The sequence below is a fragment of the Electrophorus electricus genome, chromosome 6, assembly GCF_041902795.1.
Source record: "Electrophorus electricus isolate QZ-2024a chromosome 6, ASM4190279v1, whole genome shotgun sequence".
In the NCBI taxonomy this organism is placed as follows: domain Eukaryota; kingdom Metazoa; phylum Chordata; class Actinopteri; order Gymnotiformes; family Gymnotidae; genus Electrophorus; species Electrophorus electricus.
The window spans coordinates 35,119,556-35,139,555 of record NC_137502.1 but is presented as its reverse complement, the minus strand read 5'-3'; the positions used below and the strand labels follow the sequence as shown (position 1 = coordinate 35,139,555).

General features: G+C 48.3%; 2 protein-coding genes across 6 annotated transcripts in view; one reads left to right on the top strand and one right to left on the bottom strand.

Moving 5' to 3' along the window:
- Nucleotides 1–18,218, bottom strand: part of LOC113591407 (uncharacterized) — a 26,030-nt gene extending 7,812 nt beyond the window's left edge. Inside the window, exons 1-9 of one of the 4 annotated variants that reach the window (XM_081716656.1) lie at nt 18,094–18,218; nt 16,226–16,325; nt 12,295–12,351; nt 12,096–12,197; nt 11,666–11,729; nt 11,509–11,558; nt 11,334–11,417; nt 11,044–11,139; nt 10,859–10,948 (exon numbers count right to left, since the gene is read on the bottom strand). In XM_081716656.1, coding sequence (XP_081572782.1) covers nt 10,859–10,948; nt 11,044–11,139; nt 11,334–11,417; nt 11,509–11,558; nt 11,666–11,729; nt 12,096–12,197; nt 12,295–12,351; nt 16,226–16,280 — 598 coding nt within the window. In that variant the 5' untranslated portion in view covers nt 16,281–16,325; nt 18,094–18,218. Of the gene's footprint in view, nt 1–10,858; nt 10,949–11,043; nt 11,140–11,333; nt 11,418–11,508; nt 11,559–11,665; nt 11,730–12,095; nt 12,198–12,294; nt 12,352–16,225; nt 17,979–18,093 lie in introns of those variants that run through there. The other 3 variants (XM_081716655.1, XM_027031883.3, XM_081716657.1) reach the window with 3 other exon arrangements.
- Nucleotides 18,219–18,258: 40 nt separating this feature from the next.
- amdhd2 (amidohydrolase domain containing 2) overlaps nt 18,259–20,000 on the top strand; it is a 6,787-nt gene continuing 5,045 nt past the window's right edge. Inside the window, exons 1-5 of one of the 2 annotated variants that reach the window (XM_027031878.3) lie at nt 18,260–18,410; nt 18,891–18,996; nt 19,123–19,259; nt 19,350–19,489; nt 19,871–19,925. In XM_027031878.3, coding sequence (XP_026887679.2) covers nt 18,914–18,996; nt 19,123–19,259; nt 19,350–19,489; nt 19,871–19,925 — 415 coding nt within the window. In that variant the 5' untranslated portion in view covers nt 18,260–18,410; nt 18,891–18,913. Of the gene's footprint in view, nt 18,411–18,890; nt 18,997–19,122; nt 19,260–19,349; nt 19,490–19,870; nt 19,926–20,000 lie in introns of both variants that reach the window. The other variant, XM_081716654.1, reaches the window with a different exon arrangement.

The following is a 20,000-nucleotide window of genomic DNA, read 5'->3' as shown; positions in this document are numbered from 1 at the left end:
GGCTTGTACCATTGTCATCAGTACTGTGTGTGTGTGTGTGGGGCCTTGTACCATCGTCATCAGTACTGTGTGTGTGTGTGTGTGTGTGTGTGGCCTTGTACCATTGTCATCAGTACTGTGTGTGTGTGTGTGTGTGTGTGTGTGTGTGTGGCCTTGTAGGATCGTCATCAGTACTGTGTGTATATATGTGTGTGTGTGTGGGTGGCCTTGTGCAATCGTCATCAGTAATGTGTGTGTGTGTGTGTGTGTGGCCTTGTACAATCGTCATCAGTATGTGTGTGTGGCCTTGTACAATTGTCATCAGTACTCTGTGTGTGTGTGTGTGTGGCCTTGTACAATCGTCATCAGTACTGTGTGTGTGTGGCCTTGTACAATCGTCATCAGTACTGTGTGTGTGTGTGTGTGTGGCCTTGTACAATCGTCATCAGTACTGTGTGTGTGTGTGTGTGGGGCCTTGTACAATCGTCACCAGTACTGTGTGTGTGGGGCCTTGTACCATCATCATCAGTACTGTGTGTGTGTGTGTGTGTGTGGGGCCTTGTCCCATCGTCATGAGTACTGTGTGTGTGTGTGTGTGTGTGTGTGTGTGTGTGTGTGTGTGTGGCCTTGTACCATCGTCATCAGTACTGTGTGTATATATGTATGTGTGTGTGTGTGTGTGTGTGTGTGTGTGTGTGTGTGTGTGGCCTTGTACCATTGTCATCAGTACTGTGTGTGTGTGTGTGTGGGGCCTTGTACCATCGTCATCAGTACTGTGTGTGTGTGTGTGTGTGTGTGTGTGTGGCCTTGTACAATCGTCATCAGTACTGTGTGTGTGTGTGTGGCCTTGTACAATCGTCACCAGTACTGTGTGTGTGTGGGGCCTTGTACCATCATCATCAGTACTGTGTGTGTGTGTGTGTGTGTGGCCTTGTACAATCGTCATCAGTACTGTGTGTGTGTGTGTGGCCTTGTACAATCGTCACCAGTACTGTGTGTGTGGGGCCTTGTACCATCATCATCAGTACTGTGTGTGTGTGTGTGTGGGGCCTTGTACCATCGTCATGAGTACTGTGTGTGTGTGTGTGTGTGTGTGTGTGTGTGTGTGTGTGTGTGTGTGTGTGGCCTTGTACCATCATCATCAGTACTGTGTGTGTGTGTGGGGCCTTGTACAATCGTCATCAGTACTGTGTGTGTGTGTGTGTGTGTATGTGTGTGGCCTTGTACAATCGTCATCAGTACTGTGTGTGTGTGTGTGGCCTTGTACAATCGTCACCAGTACTGTGTGTGTGGGGCCTTGTACCATCATCATCAGTACTGTGTGTGTGTGTGTGTGGGGCCTTGTACCATCGTCATCAGTACTGTGTGTGTGTGTGTGTGTGTGTGTGTGTGGCCTTGTACCATCGTCATCAGTACTGTGTGTATATATGTGTGTGTGTGTGGCCTTGTACCATCGTCATCAGTACTGTGTGTATATATATATATGTATGTGTGTGTGTGGGGGCTTGTACCATCGTCATCAGTACTGTGTGTGTGTGTGTGTGTGTGTGTGGCCTTGTACCATCGTCATCAGTACTGTGTGTATATATGTGTGTGTGTGTGGGTGGCCTTGTGCAATCATCATCAGTAATGTGTGTGTGTGTGTGTGTGTGTGTGTGTGTGTGTGTGTGTGTGTGGCCTTGTACAATCGTCATCAGTATGTGTGTGTGGCCTTGTACAATTGTCATCAGTACTCTGTGTGTGTGTGTGTGTGTGTGGCCTTGTACAATCGTCATCAGTACTGTGTGTGTGGGGCCTTGTACCATCATCATCAGTACTGTGTGTGTGTGTGGGGCCTTGTACCATCGTCATCAGTACTGTGTGTGTGTGTGTGGGGCCTTGTACCATCATCATCAGTACTGTGTGTGTGTGTGTGGGGCCTTGTACAATCGTCATCAGTACTGTGTGTGTGGCCTTGTACAATCGTCATCAGTACTGTGTGTGTGTGGCCTTGTACAATCGTCATCAGTACTGTGTGTGTGTGGCCTTGTACAATCGTCATCAGTACTGTGTGTGTGTGGCCTTGTACAATCGTCATCAGTACTGTGTGTGTGTGGCCTTGTACAATCGTCATCAGTATGTATTGTGTGTGTGTGTGGCCTTGTACAATTGTCATCAGTACTCTGTGTGTGTGGCCTTGTACAATCGTCATCAGTACTGTGTGTGTGTGTGTGTGTGTGTGTGTGGCCTTGTACAATCGTCATCAGTACTGTGTGTGTGTGTGTGTGGCCTTGTACAATCGTCACCAGTACTGTGTGTGTGGGGCCTTGTACCATCATCATCAGTACTGTGTGTGTGTGTGTGTGTGTGGGGCCTTGTACCATCGTCATCAGTACTGTGTGTGTGTGTGGCCTTGTACCATCGTCATCAGTACTGTGTGTATATATGTGTGTGTGTGTGTGGCCTTGTACCATCGTCATCAGTACTGTGTGTATATATATATGTGTGTGTGTGTGTGGGGGCTTGTACCATTGTCATCAGTACTGTGTGTGTGTGTGTGTGTGTGGCCTTGTACCATTGTCATCAGTACTGTGTGTATATATGTGTGTGTGTGTGGCCTTGTACCATCGTCATCAGTACTGTGTGTATATATATATGTATGTGTGTGTGTGGGGGCTTGTACCATTGTCATCAGTACTGTGTGTGTGTGTGTGGGGCCTTGTACCATCGTCATCAGTACTGTGTGTGTGTGTGTGTGTGTGTGTGGCCTTGTACCATTGTCATCAGTACTGTGTGTGTGTGTGTGTGTGTGTGTGTGTGGCCTTGTACCATCGTCATCAGTACTGTGTGTATATATGTGTGTGTGTGTGGGTGGCCTTGTGCAATCGTCATCAGTAATGTGTGTGTGTGTGTGTGTGTGGCCTTGTACAATCGTCATCAGTATGTGTGTGTGGCCTTGTACAATTGTCATCAGTACTCTGTGTGTGTGTGTGTGTGGCCTTGTACAATCGTCATCAGTACTGTGTGTGTGTGGCCTTGTACAATCGTCATCAGTACTGTGTGTGTGTGTGTGGCCTTGTACAATCGTCATCAGTACTGTGTGTGTGTGTGTGTGGGGCCTTGTACAATCGTCACCAGTACTGTGTGTGTGTGTGTGTGTGTGGGGCCTTGTCCCATCGTCATGAGTACTGTGTGTGTGTGTGTGTGTGTGTGTGTCTGTGTGGCCTTGTACCATCGTCATCAGTACTGTGTGTATATATGTATGTGTGTGTGTGTGTGTGTGTGTGTGTGTGTGTGTGTGTGTGTGTGTGTGGCCTTGTACCATTGTCATCAGTACTGTGTGTGTGTGTGTGTGGGGCCTTGTACCATCGTCATCAGTACTGTGTGTGTGTGTGTGTGTGTGTGTGTGTGGCCTTGTACAATCGTCATCAGTACTGTGTGTGTGTGTGTGGCCTTGTACAATCGTCACCAGTACTGTGTGTGTGGGGCCTTGTACCATCATCATCAGTACTGTGTGTGTGTGTGTGTGTGTGTGGGGCCTTGTACCATCGTCATGAGTACTGTGTGTGTGTGTGTGTGTGTGTGTGTGTGGCCTTGTACCATCGTCATCAGTACTGTGTGTGTGTGTGTGTGTGTGTGGGGCCTTGTACAATCGTCATCAGTACTGTGTGTGTGTGTGTGTGTGTGTGTGGCCTTGTACAATCGTCATCAGTACTGTGTGTGTGTGTGTGGCCTTGTACAATCGTCACCAGTACTGTGTGTGTGGGGCCTTGTACCATCATCATCAGTACTGTGTGTGTGTGTGTGTGGGGCCTTGTACCATCGTCATCAGTACTGTGTGTGTGTGTGTGTGTGTGTGGCCTTGTACCATCGTCATCAGTACTGTGTGTATATATGTGTGTGTGTGTGGCCTTGTACCATCGTCATCAGTACTGTGTGTATATATATATATATGTATGTGTGTGTGTGGGGGCTTGTACCATCGTCATCAGTACTGTGTGTGTGTGTGTGTGTGTGTGGCCTTGTACCATCGTCATCAGTACTGTGTGTATATATGTGTGTGTGTGTGGGTGGCCTTGTGCAATCATCATCAGTAATGTGTGTGTGTGTGTGTGTGTGTGTGTGTGTGTGTGTGGCCTTGTACAATCGTCATCAGTATGTGTGTGTGGCCTTGTACAATTGTCATCAGTACTCTGTGTGTGTGTGTGTGTGTGGCCTTGTACAATCGTCATCAGTACTGTGTGTGTGGGGCCTTGTACCATCATCATCAGTACTGTGTGTGTGTGTGGGGCCTTGTACCATCGTCATCAGTACTGTGTGTGTGTGTGTGGGGCCTTGTACCATCATCATCAGTACTGTGTGTGTGTGTGTGGGGCCTTGTACAATCGTCATCAGTACTGTGTGTGTGGCCTTGTACAATCGTCATCAGTACTGTGTGTGTGTGGCCTTGTACAATCGTCATCAGTACTGTGTGTGTGTGGCCTTGTACAATCGTCATCAGTACTGTGTGTGTGTGGCCTTGTACAATCGTCATCAGTACTGTGTGTGTGTGGCCTTGTACAATCGTCATCAGTATGTATTGTGTGTGTGTGTGGCCTTGTACAATTGTCATCAGTACTCTGTGTGTGTGGCCTTGTACAATCGTCATCAGTACTGTGTGTGTGTGTGTGTGTGTGTGTGTGGCCTTGTACAATCGTCATCAGTACTGTGTGTGTGTGTGTGTGTGGCCTTGTACAATCGTCACCAGTACTGTGTGTGTGGGGCCTTGTACCATCATCATCAGTACTGTGTGTGTGTGTGTGTGTGGGGCCTTGTACCATCGTCATCAGTACTGTGTGTGTGTGTGGCCTTGTACCATCGTCATCAGTACTGTGTGTATATATATATATGTATGTGTGTGTGTGGGGGCTTGTACCATCGTCATCAGTACTGTGTGTGTGTGTGTGTGTGTGGCCTTGTACCATCGTCATCAGTACTGTGTGTATATATGTGTGTGTGTGTGGGTGGCCTTGTGCAATCATCATCAGTAATGTGTGTGTGTGTGTGTGTGTGTGTGTGGCCTTGTACAATCGTCATCAGTATGTGTGTGTGGCCTTGTACAATTGTCATCAGTACTCTGTGTGTGTGTGTGTGTGTGGCCTTGTACAATCGTCATCAGTACTGTGTGTGTGGGGCCTTGTACCATCATCATCAGTACTGTGTGTGTGTGTGGGGCCTTGTACCATCGTCATCAGTACTGTGTGTGTGTGTGTGGGGCCTTGTACCATCATCATCAGTACTGTGTGTGTGTGTGTGGGGCCTTGTACAATCGTCATCAGTACTGTGTGTGTGGCCTTGTACAATCGTCATCAGTACTGTGTGTGTGTGGCCTTGTACAATCGTCATCAGTACTGTGTGTGTGTGGCCTTGTACAATCGTCATCAGTACTGTGTGTGTGTGGCCTTGTACAATCGTCATCAGTATGTATTGTGTGTGTGTGTGGCCTTGTACAATTGTCATCAGTACTCTGTGTGTGTGGCCTTGTACAATCGTCATCAGTACTGTGTGTGTGTGTGTGTGTGTGTGTGTGGCCTTGTACAATCGTCATCAGTACTGTGTGTGTGTGTGTGTGGCCTTGTACAATCGTCACCAGTACTGTGTGTGTGGGGCCTTGTACCATCATCATCAGTACTGTGTGTGTGTGTGTGTGTGGGGCCTTGTACCATCGTCATCAGTACTGTGTGTGTGTGTGGCCTTGTACCATCGTCATCAGTACTGTGTGTATATATATATATGTATGCGTGTGTGTGGGGGCTTGTACCATCGTCATCAGTACTGTGTGTGTGTGTGTGTGTGTGTGGCCTTGTACCATCGTCATCAGTACTGTGTGTATATATGTGTGTGTGTGTGGGTGGCCTTGTGCAATCATCATCAGTAATGTGTGTGTGTGTGTGTGTGTGTGTGTGTGTGTGTGTGTGTGGCCTTGTACAATCGTCATCAGTATGTGTGTGTGGCCTTGTACAATTGTCATCAGTACTCTGTGTGTGTGTGTGTGTGTGGCCTTGTACAATCGTCATCAGTACTGTGTGTGTGGGGCCTTGTACCATCATCATCAGTACTGTGTGTGTGTGTGGGGCCTTGTACCATCGTCATCAGTACTGTGTGTGTGTGTGTGGGGCCTTGTACCATCATCATCAGTACTGTGTGTGTGTGTGTGGGGCCTTGTACAATCGTCATCAGTACTGTGTGTGTGGCCTTGTACAATCGTCATCAGTACTGTGTGTGTGTGGCCTTGTACAATCGTCATCAGTACTGTGTGTGTGTGGCCTTGTACAATCGTCATCAGTACTGTGTGTGTGTGGCCTTGTACAATCGTCATCAGTATGTATTGTGTGTGTGTGTGGCCTTGTACAATTGTCATCAGTACTCTGTGTGTGTGGCCTTGTACAATCGTCATCAGTACTGTGTGTGTGTGTGTGTGTGTGTGTGTGTGTGGCCTTGTACAATCGTCATCAGTACTGTGTGTGTGTGTGTGGCCTTGTACAATCGTCACCAGTACTGTGTGTGTGGGGCCTTGTACCATCATCATCAGTACTGTGTGTGTGTGTGTGTGTGGGGCCTTGTACCATCGTCATCAGTACTGTGTGTGTGTGTGGCCTTGTACCATCGTCATCAGTACTGTGTGTATATATGTGTGTGTGTGTGTGGCCTTGTACCATCGTCATCAGTACTGTGTGTATATATATATGTGTGTGTGTGTGTGGGGGCTTGTACCATTGTCATCAGTACTGTGTGTGTGTGTGTGTGTGTGTGTGTGTGTGTGTGGCCTTGTACCATTGTCATCAGTACTGTGTGTATATATGTGTGTGTGTGTGGCCTTGTACCATCGTCATCAGTACTGTGTGTATATATATATGTATGTGTGTGTGTGGGGGCTTGTACCATTGTCATCAGTACTGTGTGTGTGTGTGTGGGGCCTTGTACCATCGTCATCAGTACTGTGTGTGTGTGTGTGTGTGTGTGGCCTTGTACCATTGTCATCAGTACTGTGTGTGTGTGTGTGTGTGTGTGTGTGTGGCCTTGTACCATCGTCATCAGTACTGTGTGTATATATGTGTGTGTGTGTGGGTGGCCTTGTGCAATCGTCATCAGTAATGTGTGTGTGTGTGTGTGTGTGTGTGGCCTTGTACAATCGTCATCAGTATGTGTGTGTGGCCTTGTACAATTGTCATCAGTACTCTGTGTGTGTGTGTGTGTGGCCTTGTACAATCGTCATCAGTACTGTGTGTGTGTGGCCTTGTACAATCGTCATCAGTACTGTGTGTGTGTGTGTGTGTGGCCTTGTACAATCGTCATCAGTACTGTGTGTGTGTGTGTGTGGGGCCTTGTACAATCGTCACCAGTACTGTGTGTGTGGGGCCTTGTACCATCATCATCAGTACTGTGTGTGTGTGTGTGTGTGTGTGTGTGTGGGGCCTTGTCCCATCGTCATGAGTACTGTGTGTGTGTGTGTGTGTGTGTGTGTGTGTGTGTGGCCTTGTACCATCGTCATCAGTACTGTGTGTATATATGTGTGTGTGTGTGTGTGTGTGTGTGTGTGTGTGTGTGTGGCCTTGTACCATTGTCATCAGTACTGTGTGTGTGTGTGTGTGGGGCCTTGTACCATCGTCATCAGTACTGTGTGTGTGTGTGTGTGTGTGTGTGTGGCCTTGTACCATTGTCATCAGTACTGTGTGTGTGTGTGTGTGTGTGTGTGTGTGTGTGTGGCCTTGTACCATCGTCATCAGTACTGTGTGTATATATGTGTGTGTGTGTGGGTGGCCTTGTGCAATCGTCATCAGTAATGTGTGTGTGTGTGTGTGTGTGGCCTTGTACAATCGTCATCAGTATGTGTGTGTGGCCTTGTACAATTGTCATCAGTACTCTGTGTGTGTGTGTGTGTGGCCTTGTACAATCGTCATCAGTACTGTGTGTGTGTGGCCTTGTACAATCGTCATCAGTACTGTGTGTGTGTGGCCTTGTACAATCGTCATCAGTACTGTGTGTGTGTGTGTGTGTGGCCTTGTACAATCGTCATCAGTACTGTGTGTGTGTGGCCTTGTACAATCGTCATCAGTACTGTGTGTGTGTGTGTGTGTGGCCTTGTACAATCGTCATCAGTACTGTGTGTGTGTGTGTGTGGGGCCTTGTACAATCGTCACCAGTACTGTGTGTGTGGGGCCTTGTACCATCATCATCAGTACTGTGTGTGTGTGTGTGTGTGTGTGGGGCCTTGTCCCATCGTCATGAGTACTGTGTGTGTGTGTGTGTGTGTGTGTGTGTGTGTGTGTGTGTGTGTGTGTGTGGCCTTGTACCATCGTCATCAGTACTGTGTGTGTGTGTGTGGCCTTGTACAATCGTCACCAGTACTGTGTGTGTGGGGCCTTGTACCATCATCATCAGTACTGTGTGTGTGTGTGTGTGTGGGGCCTTGTACCATCGTCATCAGTACTGTGTGTGTGTGTGGCCTTGTACCATCGTCATCAGTACTGTGTGTATATATGTGTGTGTGTGTGTGGCCTTGTACCATCGTCATCAGTACTGTGTGTATATATATATGTGTGTGTGTGTGTGGGGGCTTGTACCATTGTCATCAGTACTGTGTGTGTGTGTGTGTGTGTGTGTGTGTGTGGCCTTGTACCATTGTCATCAGTACTGTGTGTATATATGTGTGTGTGTGTGGCCTTGTACCATCGTCATCAGTACTGTGTGTATATATATATGTATGTGTGTGTGTGGGGGCTTGTACCATTGTCATCAGTACTGTGTGTGTGTGTGTGGGGCCTTGTACCATCGTCATCAGTACTGTGTGTGTGTGTGTGTGTGTGTGTGTGGCCTTGTACCATTGTCATCAGTACTGTGTGTGTGTGTGTGTGTGTGTGTGTGGCCTTGTACCATCGTCATCAGTACTGTGTGTATATATGTGTGTGTGTGTGGGTGGCCTTGTGCAATCGTCATCAGTAATGTGTGTGTGTGTGTGTGTGTGTGGCCTTGTACAATCGTCATCAGTATGTGTGTGTGGCCTTGTACAATTGTCATCAGTACTCTGTGTGTGTGTGTGTGTGGCCTTGTACAATCGTCATCAGTACTGTGTGTGTGTGGCCTTGTACAATCGTCATCAGTACTGTGTGTGTGTGTGTGTGTGGCCTTGTACAATCGTCATCAGTACTGTGTGTGTGTGTGTGTGGGGCCTTGTACAATCGTCACCAGTACTGTGTGTGTGGGGCCTTGTACCATCATCATCAGTACTGTGTGTGTGTGTGTGTGTGTGTGTGTGTGGGGCCTTGTCCCATCGTCATGAGTACTGTGTGTGTGTGTGTGTGTGTGTGTGTGTGTGTGGCCTTGTACCATCGTCATCAGTACTGTGTGTATATATGTGTGTGTGTGTGTGTGTGTGTGTGTGTGTGTGTGTGTGTGTGTGTGTGTGTGTGTGTGGCCTTGTACCATTGTCATCAGTACTGTGTGTGTGTGTGTGTGGGGCCTTGTACCATCGTCATCAGTACTGTGTGTGTGTGTGTGTGTGTGTGTGTGTGGCCTTGTACCATTGTCATCAGTACTGTGTGTGTGTGTGTGTGTGTGTGTGTGTGTGTGTGTGGCCTTGTACCATCGTCATCAGTACTGTGTGTATATATGTGTGTGTGTGTGGGTGGCCTTGTGCAATCGTCATCAGTAATGTGTGTGTGTGTGTGTGTGTGTGTGGCCTTGTACAATCGTCATCAGTATGTGTGTGTGGCCTTGTACAATTGTCATCAGTACTCTGTGTGTGTGTGTGTGTGGCCTTGTACAATCGTCATCAGTACTGTGTGTGTGTGGCCTTGTACAATCGTCATCAGTACTGTGTGTGTGTGGCCTTGTACAATCGTCATCAGTACTGTGTGTGTGTGTGTGTGTGGCCTTGTACAATCGTCATCAGTACTGTGTGTGTGTGGCCTTGTACAATCGTCATCAGTACTGTGTGTGTGTGTGTGTGTGGCCTTGTACAATCGTCATCAGTACTGTGTGTGTGTGTGTGTGGGGCCTTGTACAATCGTCACCAGTACTGTGTGTGTGGGGCCTTGTACCATCATCATCAGTACTGTGTGTGTGTGTGTGTGTGGGGCCTTGTCCCATCGTCATGAGTACTGTGTGTGTGTGTGTGTGTGTGTGTGTGTGTGTGTGTGTGTGTGTGTGTGTGGCCTTGTACCATCGTCATCAGTACTGTGTGTATATATGTATGTGTGTGTGTGTGTGTGTGTGTGTGTGTGTGTGTGTGTGTGTGTGTGGCCTTGTACAATCGTCATCAGTATGTGTTGTGTGTGTGTGTGTGGCCTTGTACAATTGTCATCAGTACTCTGTGTGTGTGGCCTTGTACAATCGTCATCAGTACTGTGTGTGTGTGTGTGGCCTTGTACAATCGTCATCAGTACTGTGTGTGTGTGTGTGTGGGGGGGGCCTTGTACAATCGTCATCAGTACTGTGTGTGTGTGTGTGTGTGTGTGGCCTTGTACCATCATCATCAGTACTGTGTGTGTGTGGGGCCTTGTACCATCGTCATGAGTACTGTGTGTGTGTGTGTGTGTGTGTGTGTGTGTGTGTGTGGCCTTGTACCATCGTCATCAGTACCGTGTGTATATATGTGTGTGTGTGTGGGGGGGGGCTTGTAAAATCGTCATCAGTACTGTGTGTGTGTGTGTGTGTGTGTGTGTGTGTGTGTGTGGCCTTGTACCATCGTCATCCGTACTGTGTGTATATATGTATGTGTGTGGGGGGGGCTTGTACAATCGTCATCAGTACTGTGTGTGTGTGTGTGTGTGTATGTGTGTGTGTGTGGCCTTGTACCATCGTCATCAGTACTGTGTGTGTGTGTGTGTGTGTGTGTGTGGGTGTGGGTGTGGTCTTATACCATCGTCGTCAACAGCGATTGTGCGCTTGAGTGCGTTTCTGCGAGGTCGAGAATACACACACCCCTCCATGTTCTCATATGACTCCCCATCTGTAGAGAGAAAGAAACAAAACCGCATGAAGAACCAAGCGCTGTGTGTGTGTGTGTGTGTGTGTGTGTGTGTATGTGTGTGTGTGTGTGTTTACCAGTATCTGTTAAGGTATGAGGAGTCTGAAGTCGATCATTCTGATTCTGCCCATGTACTGCCCCTGCATCTCCCACTGCATCAGGGGTAATGTAGTCTAAACCAAAAGACAGTAGACTACAGTAAACTCTAATCATCTCCCACTGCATCAGGGGTAATGTAGTCTAAACCAAACCAGTAAATTACACGTTTGCCTGTATTCCTTTCTCTCTCTACCTCTTAGACACATATAAGTGCACGCGCGCGCGTACACACACACACACACACACACACACACACACACATACTGACCTTCATCTGGAGTTACATAATATGTCACTTTATCCTGATTGCTGTATATGGCTGCAGTAACATTCTCATAGGACTGGGCCTCTTCTGTGAGCACGCACACACACACAGTTGTGTTAACTCTTTAGCTGAGAAATATTAACAATAGTACTACATAACTAAAGTGGGCATGATTTACGTTTTTCAAGATTAGATTGTTTGTCCACAAAAGGTTCAGGACATCCTGGGCTGAAACACACACACATATAAACACGTCACCATACAGTCTCTAATATTCTAATAGTAGATCAGAGATACACAGTGAAAAGAGAGACTGTTAGGGAGTAAGTCTGTACCCTTTATCAGTCTGTCTTGCTGTGGTTCCATTCATTTGTCTCTTCATAGCTGAAAACCGTCTTCCTGTGGTACAGCAAAAACAATCAAAACAAGACCGAGAGAAAAAGAGAGAGAATCTACATGCAAAGTGTCAATTTAAAAACCTGCTCATGCAAGCACAATCACATACACACACACATGTGTGTGTGTGTGTGCTTGTGTCAGCATGTATGTGTATGTATGTACTTGTTCTTCTTGCATGTGTGTATTTTCTGTAGTTGTGCGTGTGTCTGTGTTTGTGTTTAAGTGTTCACACACATGTGTGTGCGTCCATGCTTCCATGTGTATGCCATGTGCTTGCATGTGTTTGTATGTGTGTCTGTGTGCTCATGCGCCTGTGCATGTTAAGTGCTTGCGTCCGTGTGTGCGCTTGCGTGTGTGTGCACTCACTTTTTCTGTGACTCTGTGTTTTACAGACTAGTGAGAACAGCAGCAGTCCCAGCACAAAGGCAAAAGAAGGAACCGTGTACAAAATCCAGTCAGGACGGACACCTTCACACACACCCACACACACACACACACACACACAGTTTAACAATGCATGTCCATGTTAAGATAGCAGAGAAACACAAAGCTGACACATCATTACCTCCTGAGTGTGGGGTCTTCGCTGGCATGGTTATGTTGGGCGTACCTACTGCAGCATCTGAAAGCCAAAGTGCAATAATAACAGGAGTCACAGAAATACACAAAGAGACACACCAGGAAGACTGAACAAACAGGACAAACCCCGGCTACAGGACACCGCTCGCTCAGGACAAACCCCGCCTACAGCAGGACACCGCTCGCTCAGGACAAACCCCGCCTACAGGACACGGCTCGCTCAGGACAAACCCCGCCTACAGGACACAGCTCGCTCAGGACAAACCCTGCCTACAGGACACGGCTCGCTCAGGACAAACCCAGCCTACAAGACATCACTCACTCAGGACAAACCCCACTTACAGGACACCACTCGCTCAGGAGAAACCTGACTTACAGGACACCACACACTCAGGACAAACCCTGCCTACAGGACACCGCTCACTCAGGACAAACCCCGCCTACAGGACACCGCTCGCTCAGGACAAACCCCGCCTAGAGGACACCGCTCGCTCAGGACAAACCCCGCCTACAGGACACCGCTAGCTCAGGACAAACCCCGCCTACAGGACACCACTAGCTCAGGACAAACCCCGCCTACAGGACACAGCTCGCTCAGGACAAACCCTGCCTACAGGACACGGCTCGCTCAGGACAAACCCAGCCTACAAGACATCACTCACTCAGGACAAACCCCACTTACAGGACACCACTCGCTCAGGAGAAACCTGACTTACAGGACACCACACACTCAGGACAAACCCTGCCTACAGGACACCGCTCACTCAGGACAAACCCCGCCTACAGGACACCGCTCGCTCAGGACAAACCCCGCCTAGAGGACACCGCTCGCTCAGGACAAACCCCGCCTACAGGACACCGCTAGCTCAGGACAAACCCCGCCTACAGGACACCGCTAGCTCAGGACAAACCCCGCCTACAGGACACCACTCGCTCAGGACAAACCCAGGCTACCGGACACCACTCGCTCAGGACAAACCCCACTTACAGGACACCACTCGCTCAGGAGAAACCCCACTTACAGGACACCACTCGCTCAGGACAAACCCCGCCTACAGGACACCACTAGCTCAGGACAAACCCTGGCTACAGGACACCGCTCGCTCAGGACAAACCCTGCCCACAGGACACCGCACGCTCAGGACAAACCCCGCCCACAGGACACCGCTAGCTCAGGACAAACCCAGCCTACAGGACATCACTCGCTCAGGACAAACCAAGCCTACAGGCCATCACTCGCTCAGGACAAACCCAGCCTACAGGACACCGCTCGCTCAGGACAAACCCTGCCTACAGGACACCGCTCGCTCAGGACAAACCCCGCCTACAGCAGGACACCGCTCGCTCAGGACAAACCCCGCCTACAGGACACCGCTAGCTCAAGACAAACCCCGCCTACAGGACACCACTCGCTCAGGACAAACCCAGGCTACCGGACACCACTCGCTCAGGACAAACCCCACTTACAGGACACCACTCGCTCAGGAGAAACCCCACTTACAGGACACCACTCGCTCAGGACAAACCCTGCCCACAGGACACCGCTAGCTCAGGACAAACCCAGCCTACAGGACATCACTCGCTCAGGACAAACCCAGCCTACAGGACACCACTCGCTCAGGACAAACCCAGCCTACAGGACATCACTCGCTCAGGACAAACCCAGCCTACAGGACACCACTCGCTCAGGACAAACCCTGCCTACAGGACACCGCTCGCTCAGGACAAACCCTGCCTACAGGACACCACTCGCTCAGGACAAACCCCGCCTACAGGACACCGCTAGCTCAGGACAAACCCCGCCTACAGGACACGGCTTGCTCAGGACAAACCCCGCCTACAGGACACGGCTCGCTCAGGACAAACCCTGCCCACAGGACACCGCACGCTCAGGACAAACCCCGCCCACAGGACACCGCTAGCTCAGGACAAACCCAGCCTACAGGACATCACTCGCTCAGGACAAACCAAGCCTACAGGACACCACTAGCTCAGGACAAACCCTGCCTACAGGACACGGCTAGCTCAGGACAAACCCCGCCTACAGGACACCGCTCGCTCAGGACAAACCCCGCCTACAGGACACGGCTCGCTCAGGACAAACCCCACCTACAGGACACCGCTAGCTCAGGACAAATCCCGCCTACAGGACACCACTCGTTCAGGACAAACCCAGCCTACCGGACACCACTCGCTCAGGAGAAACCCCACTTACAGGACACCACACACTCAGGACAAACCCCGCCTACAGGACACCACTAGCTCAGGACAAACCCCGCCTACAGGACACCGCTAGCTCAGGACAAACCCCGCCTACAGGACACCGCTAGCTCAGGACAAACCCCGCCTACAGGACACGGCTCGCTCAGGACAAACCCCGCCTACAGGACACGGCTCGCTCAGGACAAACCCCGCCCACAGGACACGGCTAGCTGAGGACAAACCCCGCCTACAGGACATGGCTGGCTCAGGACAAACCCCGCCTACAGGACATGGCTCGCTCAGGACAATCTCAGCCTACAGGACACGGCTCGCTCAGGACAAACCCCACTTACAGGACACCACTCGCTCAGGAGAAACCCCACTTATAGGACACCACACACTCAGGACAAACCCTGCCTACAGGACACCACTAGCGCAGGACAAACCCTGCCTACAGGACACCGCTCGCTCAGGACAAACCCCTCCTATAAGACACCACTCGCTCAGGACAATCCCTGCCTACAGAACACCACTCGCTCAGGACAAACTCCACCTGCACAAGCGTCCCAACACAAAGATCTTCGCTAAGTGGCATATCACAATGAACACTAATTTGAGATGATCTTAACACCAAAATGTCATTGTGTGTGTGTGTGTGTGTGTGCGCGCAGGTGTTACAACAATGGCCTTCTGCCCATGTATGCAACCACAAGCTAAATATAGTGTGTTCCTCACACATTTACATTCAGACTCCACACACAAACCAAAAGAATTTAAATATTACATGTGTATATAGCTATACAGCTTGTCAACAATAGCTATATTGTCTCTAAAAAGAGATAGAGGAACCTCCATAAGAAGATTATAAAGGAATCTTTAGATCTTTAGACACACACCAACTGTAACACATTACTGAATATTAAATGAACTGGTTTATTAGACCTTGACTGTGTAATCTCAGTTTCCTCAACACTCATACTATGGCAAGCAGACACACTTTAGTAAACTCATTTTGTGTGTGTGTGCGTGTGTGTGTGTGCATCTCACATCCCTTGAGAGTTGATAGTTCATTGCCTTCTGAGTAACACCCGCCATTTCACAATCCTTCATTCCTCCATTTCTTCTGCTGTGGCTGTATGGTCTTCTACAATGGCCACTGCCAGCAGCCTGTGTGTTACCAGGGGCCTCTGTCAGTCCGGGCCCTTGTGTGTTACCAGGGGCCTCTGTCAGTCCAGGCCCTTGTGTGTTACCAGGGGCCTCTGTCAGTCCAGGCCCTTGTGTGTTACCAGGGGCCTCTGTCAGTCCGGGCCCTTGTGTGTTACCAGGGGCCTCTGTCAATCCGGGCCCTTGTGTGTTACCAGGGGCCTCTGTCAGTCCGGGCCCTTGTGTTAGTGACTAACAAACGTAGAGACAGCAACCTTGTTGTTCAGTCTTACTGGCTTCTGCACTGCTGTAAACTACAGTCATCAGGGAAAGCGTGTGCTGTCGCTTCAAATTTCAACTGAAGCTCAGTTGAGTTGCTCCTGAAATGTTATGAGTGGAATAAAGGCTCTCATAGACTCAGATAATTTAAATGTAGAAACAGTGATGGGTTTACACTGGGTTCGTAATATCGTCTTTCGTCTGCCATGTGTACACTACCCTGGGAATTTGCCATGATATAGCCACACAGACACACACACACACACACACACACACACACACTGTTTCTTTACCTTGATTGTGTTTCTTCATCTTTGTGTTTCCAAGGCCTTGTGTGGTATATTCCATTTCTAAAAAACTGTATCTTCACACTTACACATCCACACACTAATGCTGGACAGGTTCAAAAACACAAAGAAAATGAACAGATGTGACGGAAGGCATGGTGAGAGAGAGAGAGAGAGAGAGAGAGAGAAAGAGAGAGAGAGAGAGAGAGATAAAAAAGCAGAAGCGAAAATGATTCACGCATGAATGCTCACAAACATATTACAAGGCCCAAACATCCTGTGTACACAGGAACACACTTAAGATCATGCTTCCCCTAAAAGAACATTAATCACATTAATCTAATCTTGTGAATGTGAATATTTATGAAAAATGGCTGTTCACCGGCAATACAAATTGACCAGATGGTGCGCTTGGGTCAAAGCACAGTGCTTGCGCTCATGAAAACCCCAACAGTGCCACACAACCAGTAGGACAGAGCATTCCATCAGGTAGAGGGCCAGAACACTCTTCCACACAGCGCATGCCCTGAGCCAGCATGATGCGGCTCAAGCGCAGAATCCTCCCGCGGTGTCCAGCACGGGGACTGTGCAGGTTCGGACATGGACTGATGCGTGGACGGAACAGTGGGATCCATCTATCATTAAGCATGGGAGTGCGTGGGGGTGTTTAGTTGATGGAAGAGAGACTGGTACATTGGTAAACTGGTACACTGGTAAACTGGTATACTGGTAAACTGGTACACTGATACACTGGTAAACTGGTACACTGGTACACTGGTATACTAGTACACTGGTACACCGGTAAACTGATACACTGGTACAGTGGTATACTGGTAAACTGGTATACTTGTACACTGATACACTGCTAAACTGATACACTGGTACAAAAGTATACTGGTAAACCGGTACACTGATACACTGGTAAACTGGTACACTGGTACACTGGTACACTGATACACTGGTAAACTGATACACTGGTACAGTGGTATACTGGTAAACTGGTATACTTGTACACTGATACACTGCTAAACTGATACACTGGTACACTGATACACTAGTAAACTGGTACAGTGGTACACTGATACACTGGTAAACTGATACACTGGTACAGTGGTACAAAAGTATACTGGTAAACCGGTACACTGATACACTGGTAAACTGGTACACTGGTACACTGATACACTGGTACACTGGTAAACTGATACACTGGTACAGTAGTATAATGGTAAGCTGGTATACTTGTACACTGATACACTGCTAAACTGATACACTGGTACAAAAGTATACTGGTAAACTGGTACACTGATACACTAGTAAACTGGTACAGTGGTACACTGATACACTGGTAAACTGATACACTGGTACAGTGGTACAAAAGTATACTGGTAAACCGGTACACTGATACACTGGTAAACTGGTACACTGGTACACTGATACACTGGTACACTGGTAAACTGATACACTGGTACAGTAGTATAATGGTAAGCTGGTATACTTGTACACTGATACACTGCTAAACTGATACACTGGTACAAAAGTATACTGGTAAACTGGTACACTGGTACACTGGTACAGTGGTACACTGATACACTGGTAAACTGATACACTGGTACAGTGGTATACTGGTAAACTGGTACAGTGGTATACTTGTACACTGATACAGTGGTATACTGGTAAACTGGTATACTTGTACATTGATACACTGGTACAAAAGTATACTGGTAAACTGGTATACTGAAACACTGGTACACTGTTACAATGGTAAACTGGTAAATACTGGAATTTGCAGGTTGGTGGAGAATAGGTTGACGACTGTGTGCGCGTGCCCATCACCCACGGGGATAACGGCGGGACGCTCGAGCCGGGCGCGTTACCATGGAAGTGTAGTGCATCGAGCATTTTACAGTCATCTTGCTGCATTTGTGTTATTGTTAGAGTTTCCGTCCTTCCTTTTTCCACGCATCTTTCAGTAAGCATTAAAACGGTCCTTAAGTGTTTTATTCTGTGTTGGTTTGGGCGAGAAACGCCCCTCGTCAGCTGACTGGACGCGTGACATGGAACCTTCGTCCACTTCCTCTAACGGAGAGCTCGTGAGCTCGGGTCTGCTCGAGCAACAGCAGGAGTAGCTGCTCGGTAAACGCTCGTGAGCCCGCGTGTCCTCTGCTGCTGTGTTAAACGCTATGAGTTAGCGGTAAGTGTGTTTGTGTGGCTAACGTGCCTGGCTGGACGGTTATGTTATTATGTTATTGTGTTGTTGCGTTATTGTGTTGTGCTATGAGCACTCATGTGTCTGGCCTGTACTTTTAGAGCGCAGACCTTCAGCTCCTCTGCGCTGAAGTCTCTGTCGTCTGTATTGTCGACGCAGCTTTGCTTGATCGTCGTTTAACTCCTCTGGGTTACTGAAAGATATCGGCGTAAATCGCCGTAAAGGATTTATCAGTTCGATAAATCTTAAGCATGATAATGGCAGGTCAAAGTCAACTCTTAGGAGTGTGTGTGTGTTAAACTTTGAGGTAATTAACGCAGACTCTTAAGGATGGATGGACGGACATTCCCTGTTTCTTCCAGACTTGTATCACCTGTGTATAAATCTTGGGTAACAACAGCTTCACATTTTCTAGAATGCAAACTTTCAATTTTCAATGTTAAAATGTGTTTCTTATTTCTTCAGAACGAGTACAGGGACCTTGAGAGATGCCGTCCAATAAGAGTGTGTCAGATGCCCCAATCACTCAGTTTGTCAACTGCAGAATCCTCAGAGATCACAGTTTGCAAAGGTGCGTATACACCCCCCTCCCACACACGGATCAGATTGCCAAATTGTGATTTTCTTTTAATCGCTAGAGTGTGTTTGATATTGTATAATCTATGTGTGTAATCAGTGTGCGATCTTGTCTGTGTAGGGAAGACCTGTGGGTTCGGGAGGGTAAGATTTTGAACCCTGAGAAACTGTTCTTCGACGAGCAAGGTTTTGCCGACCATAAAGTTGACTGTGGAAATAAAATAATTGCGCCTGGATTTATAGATGTACAGATCAATGGTGAGACGCCACCAACACGGTGGAACTCAACAAACATAAAACCGTGTCATTGGAATGCTTTAAATGCCACGTTGCCTCCACCCTTTACAGGCGGGTATGGCGTCGACTTCTCTCAGGTCACCAGTGACATCAAAGGGGGTGTGGCTTTGGTGGCCAGAAGAATTCTGGAACACGGGGTCACCTCGTTTTGCCCCACCCTGGTGACGTCTCCTCCAGCCATTTACAAGCAGGTACAGGCGCAAACGTCCTCTGCCCTGTAACGCCGATGAGGGATCAGTTCATCACATCACAACCAGCACCACAAGTTCATTAACATTTACAGCCAAGACTGTTTTCAGATCAGCAGAGAAAGGCTGACCCCGCCGCGTATCTTTTTCTGCTTGTAGTAGCACAACTGATATGCACAAATATTTGCAGTTTGTTAAAACATTACATATGTAATTACAGAAAACACATACTGCACATGTACATAAACATGACGCATGCAAACTCATATCATGCATCATACATGAAAGTGTTTTTTTTTTTTTTTTTACACACACACACACTTCCACACGCTGTGGTCTGCATGAAGCACCTGCCTGGCGTAACCATGACCCCTGACCCTGTAGGTCATCCCGGAGGTCACGCTGACAGACGGGGGTGAAGAGGGGGCTGGAGTGCTTGGTGAGACCCTTAGCTACTGTCTTGTCTGAAGAACCGCTGCAGATCTGTTTTTTGGAAACAACCAAAGATCCAATT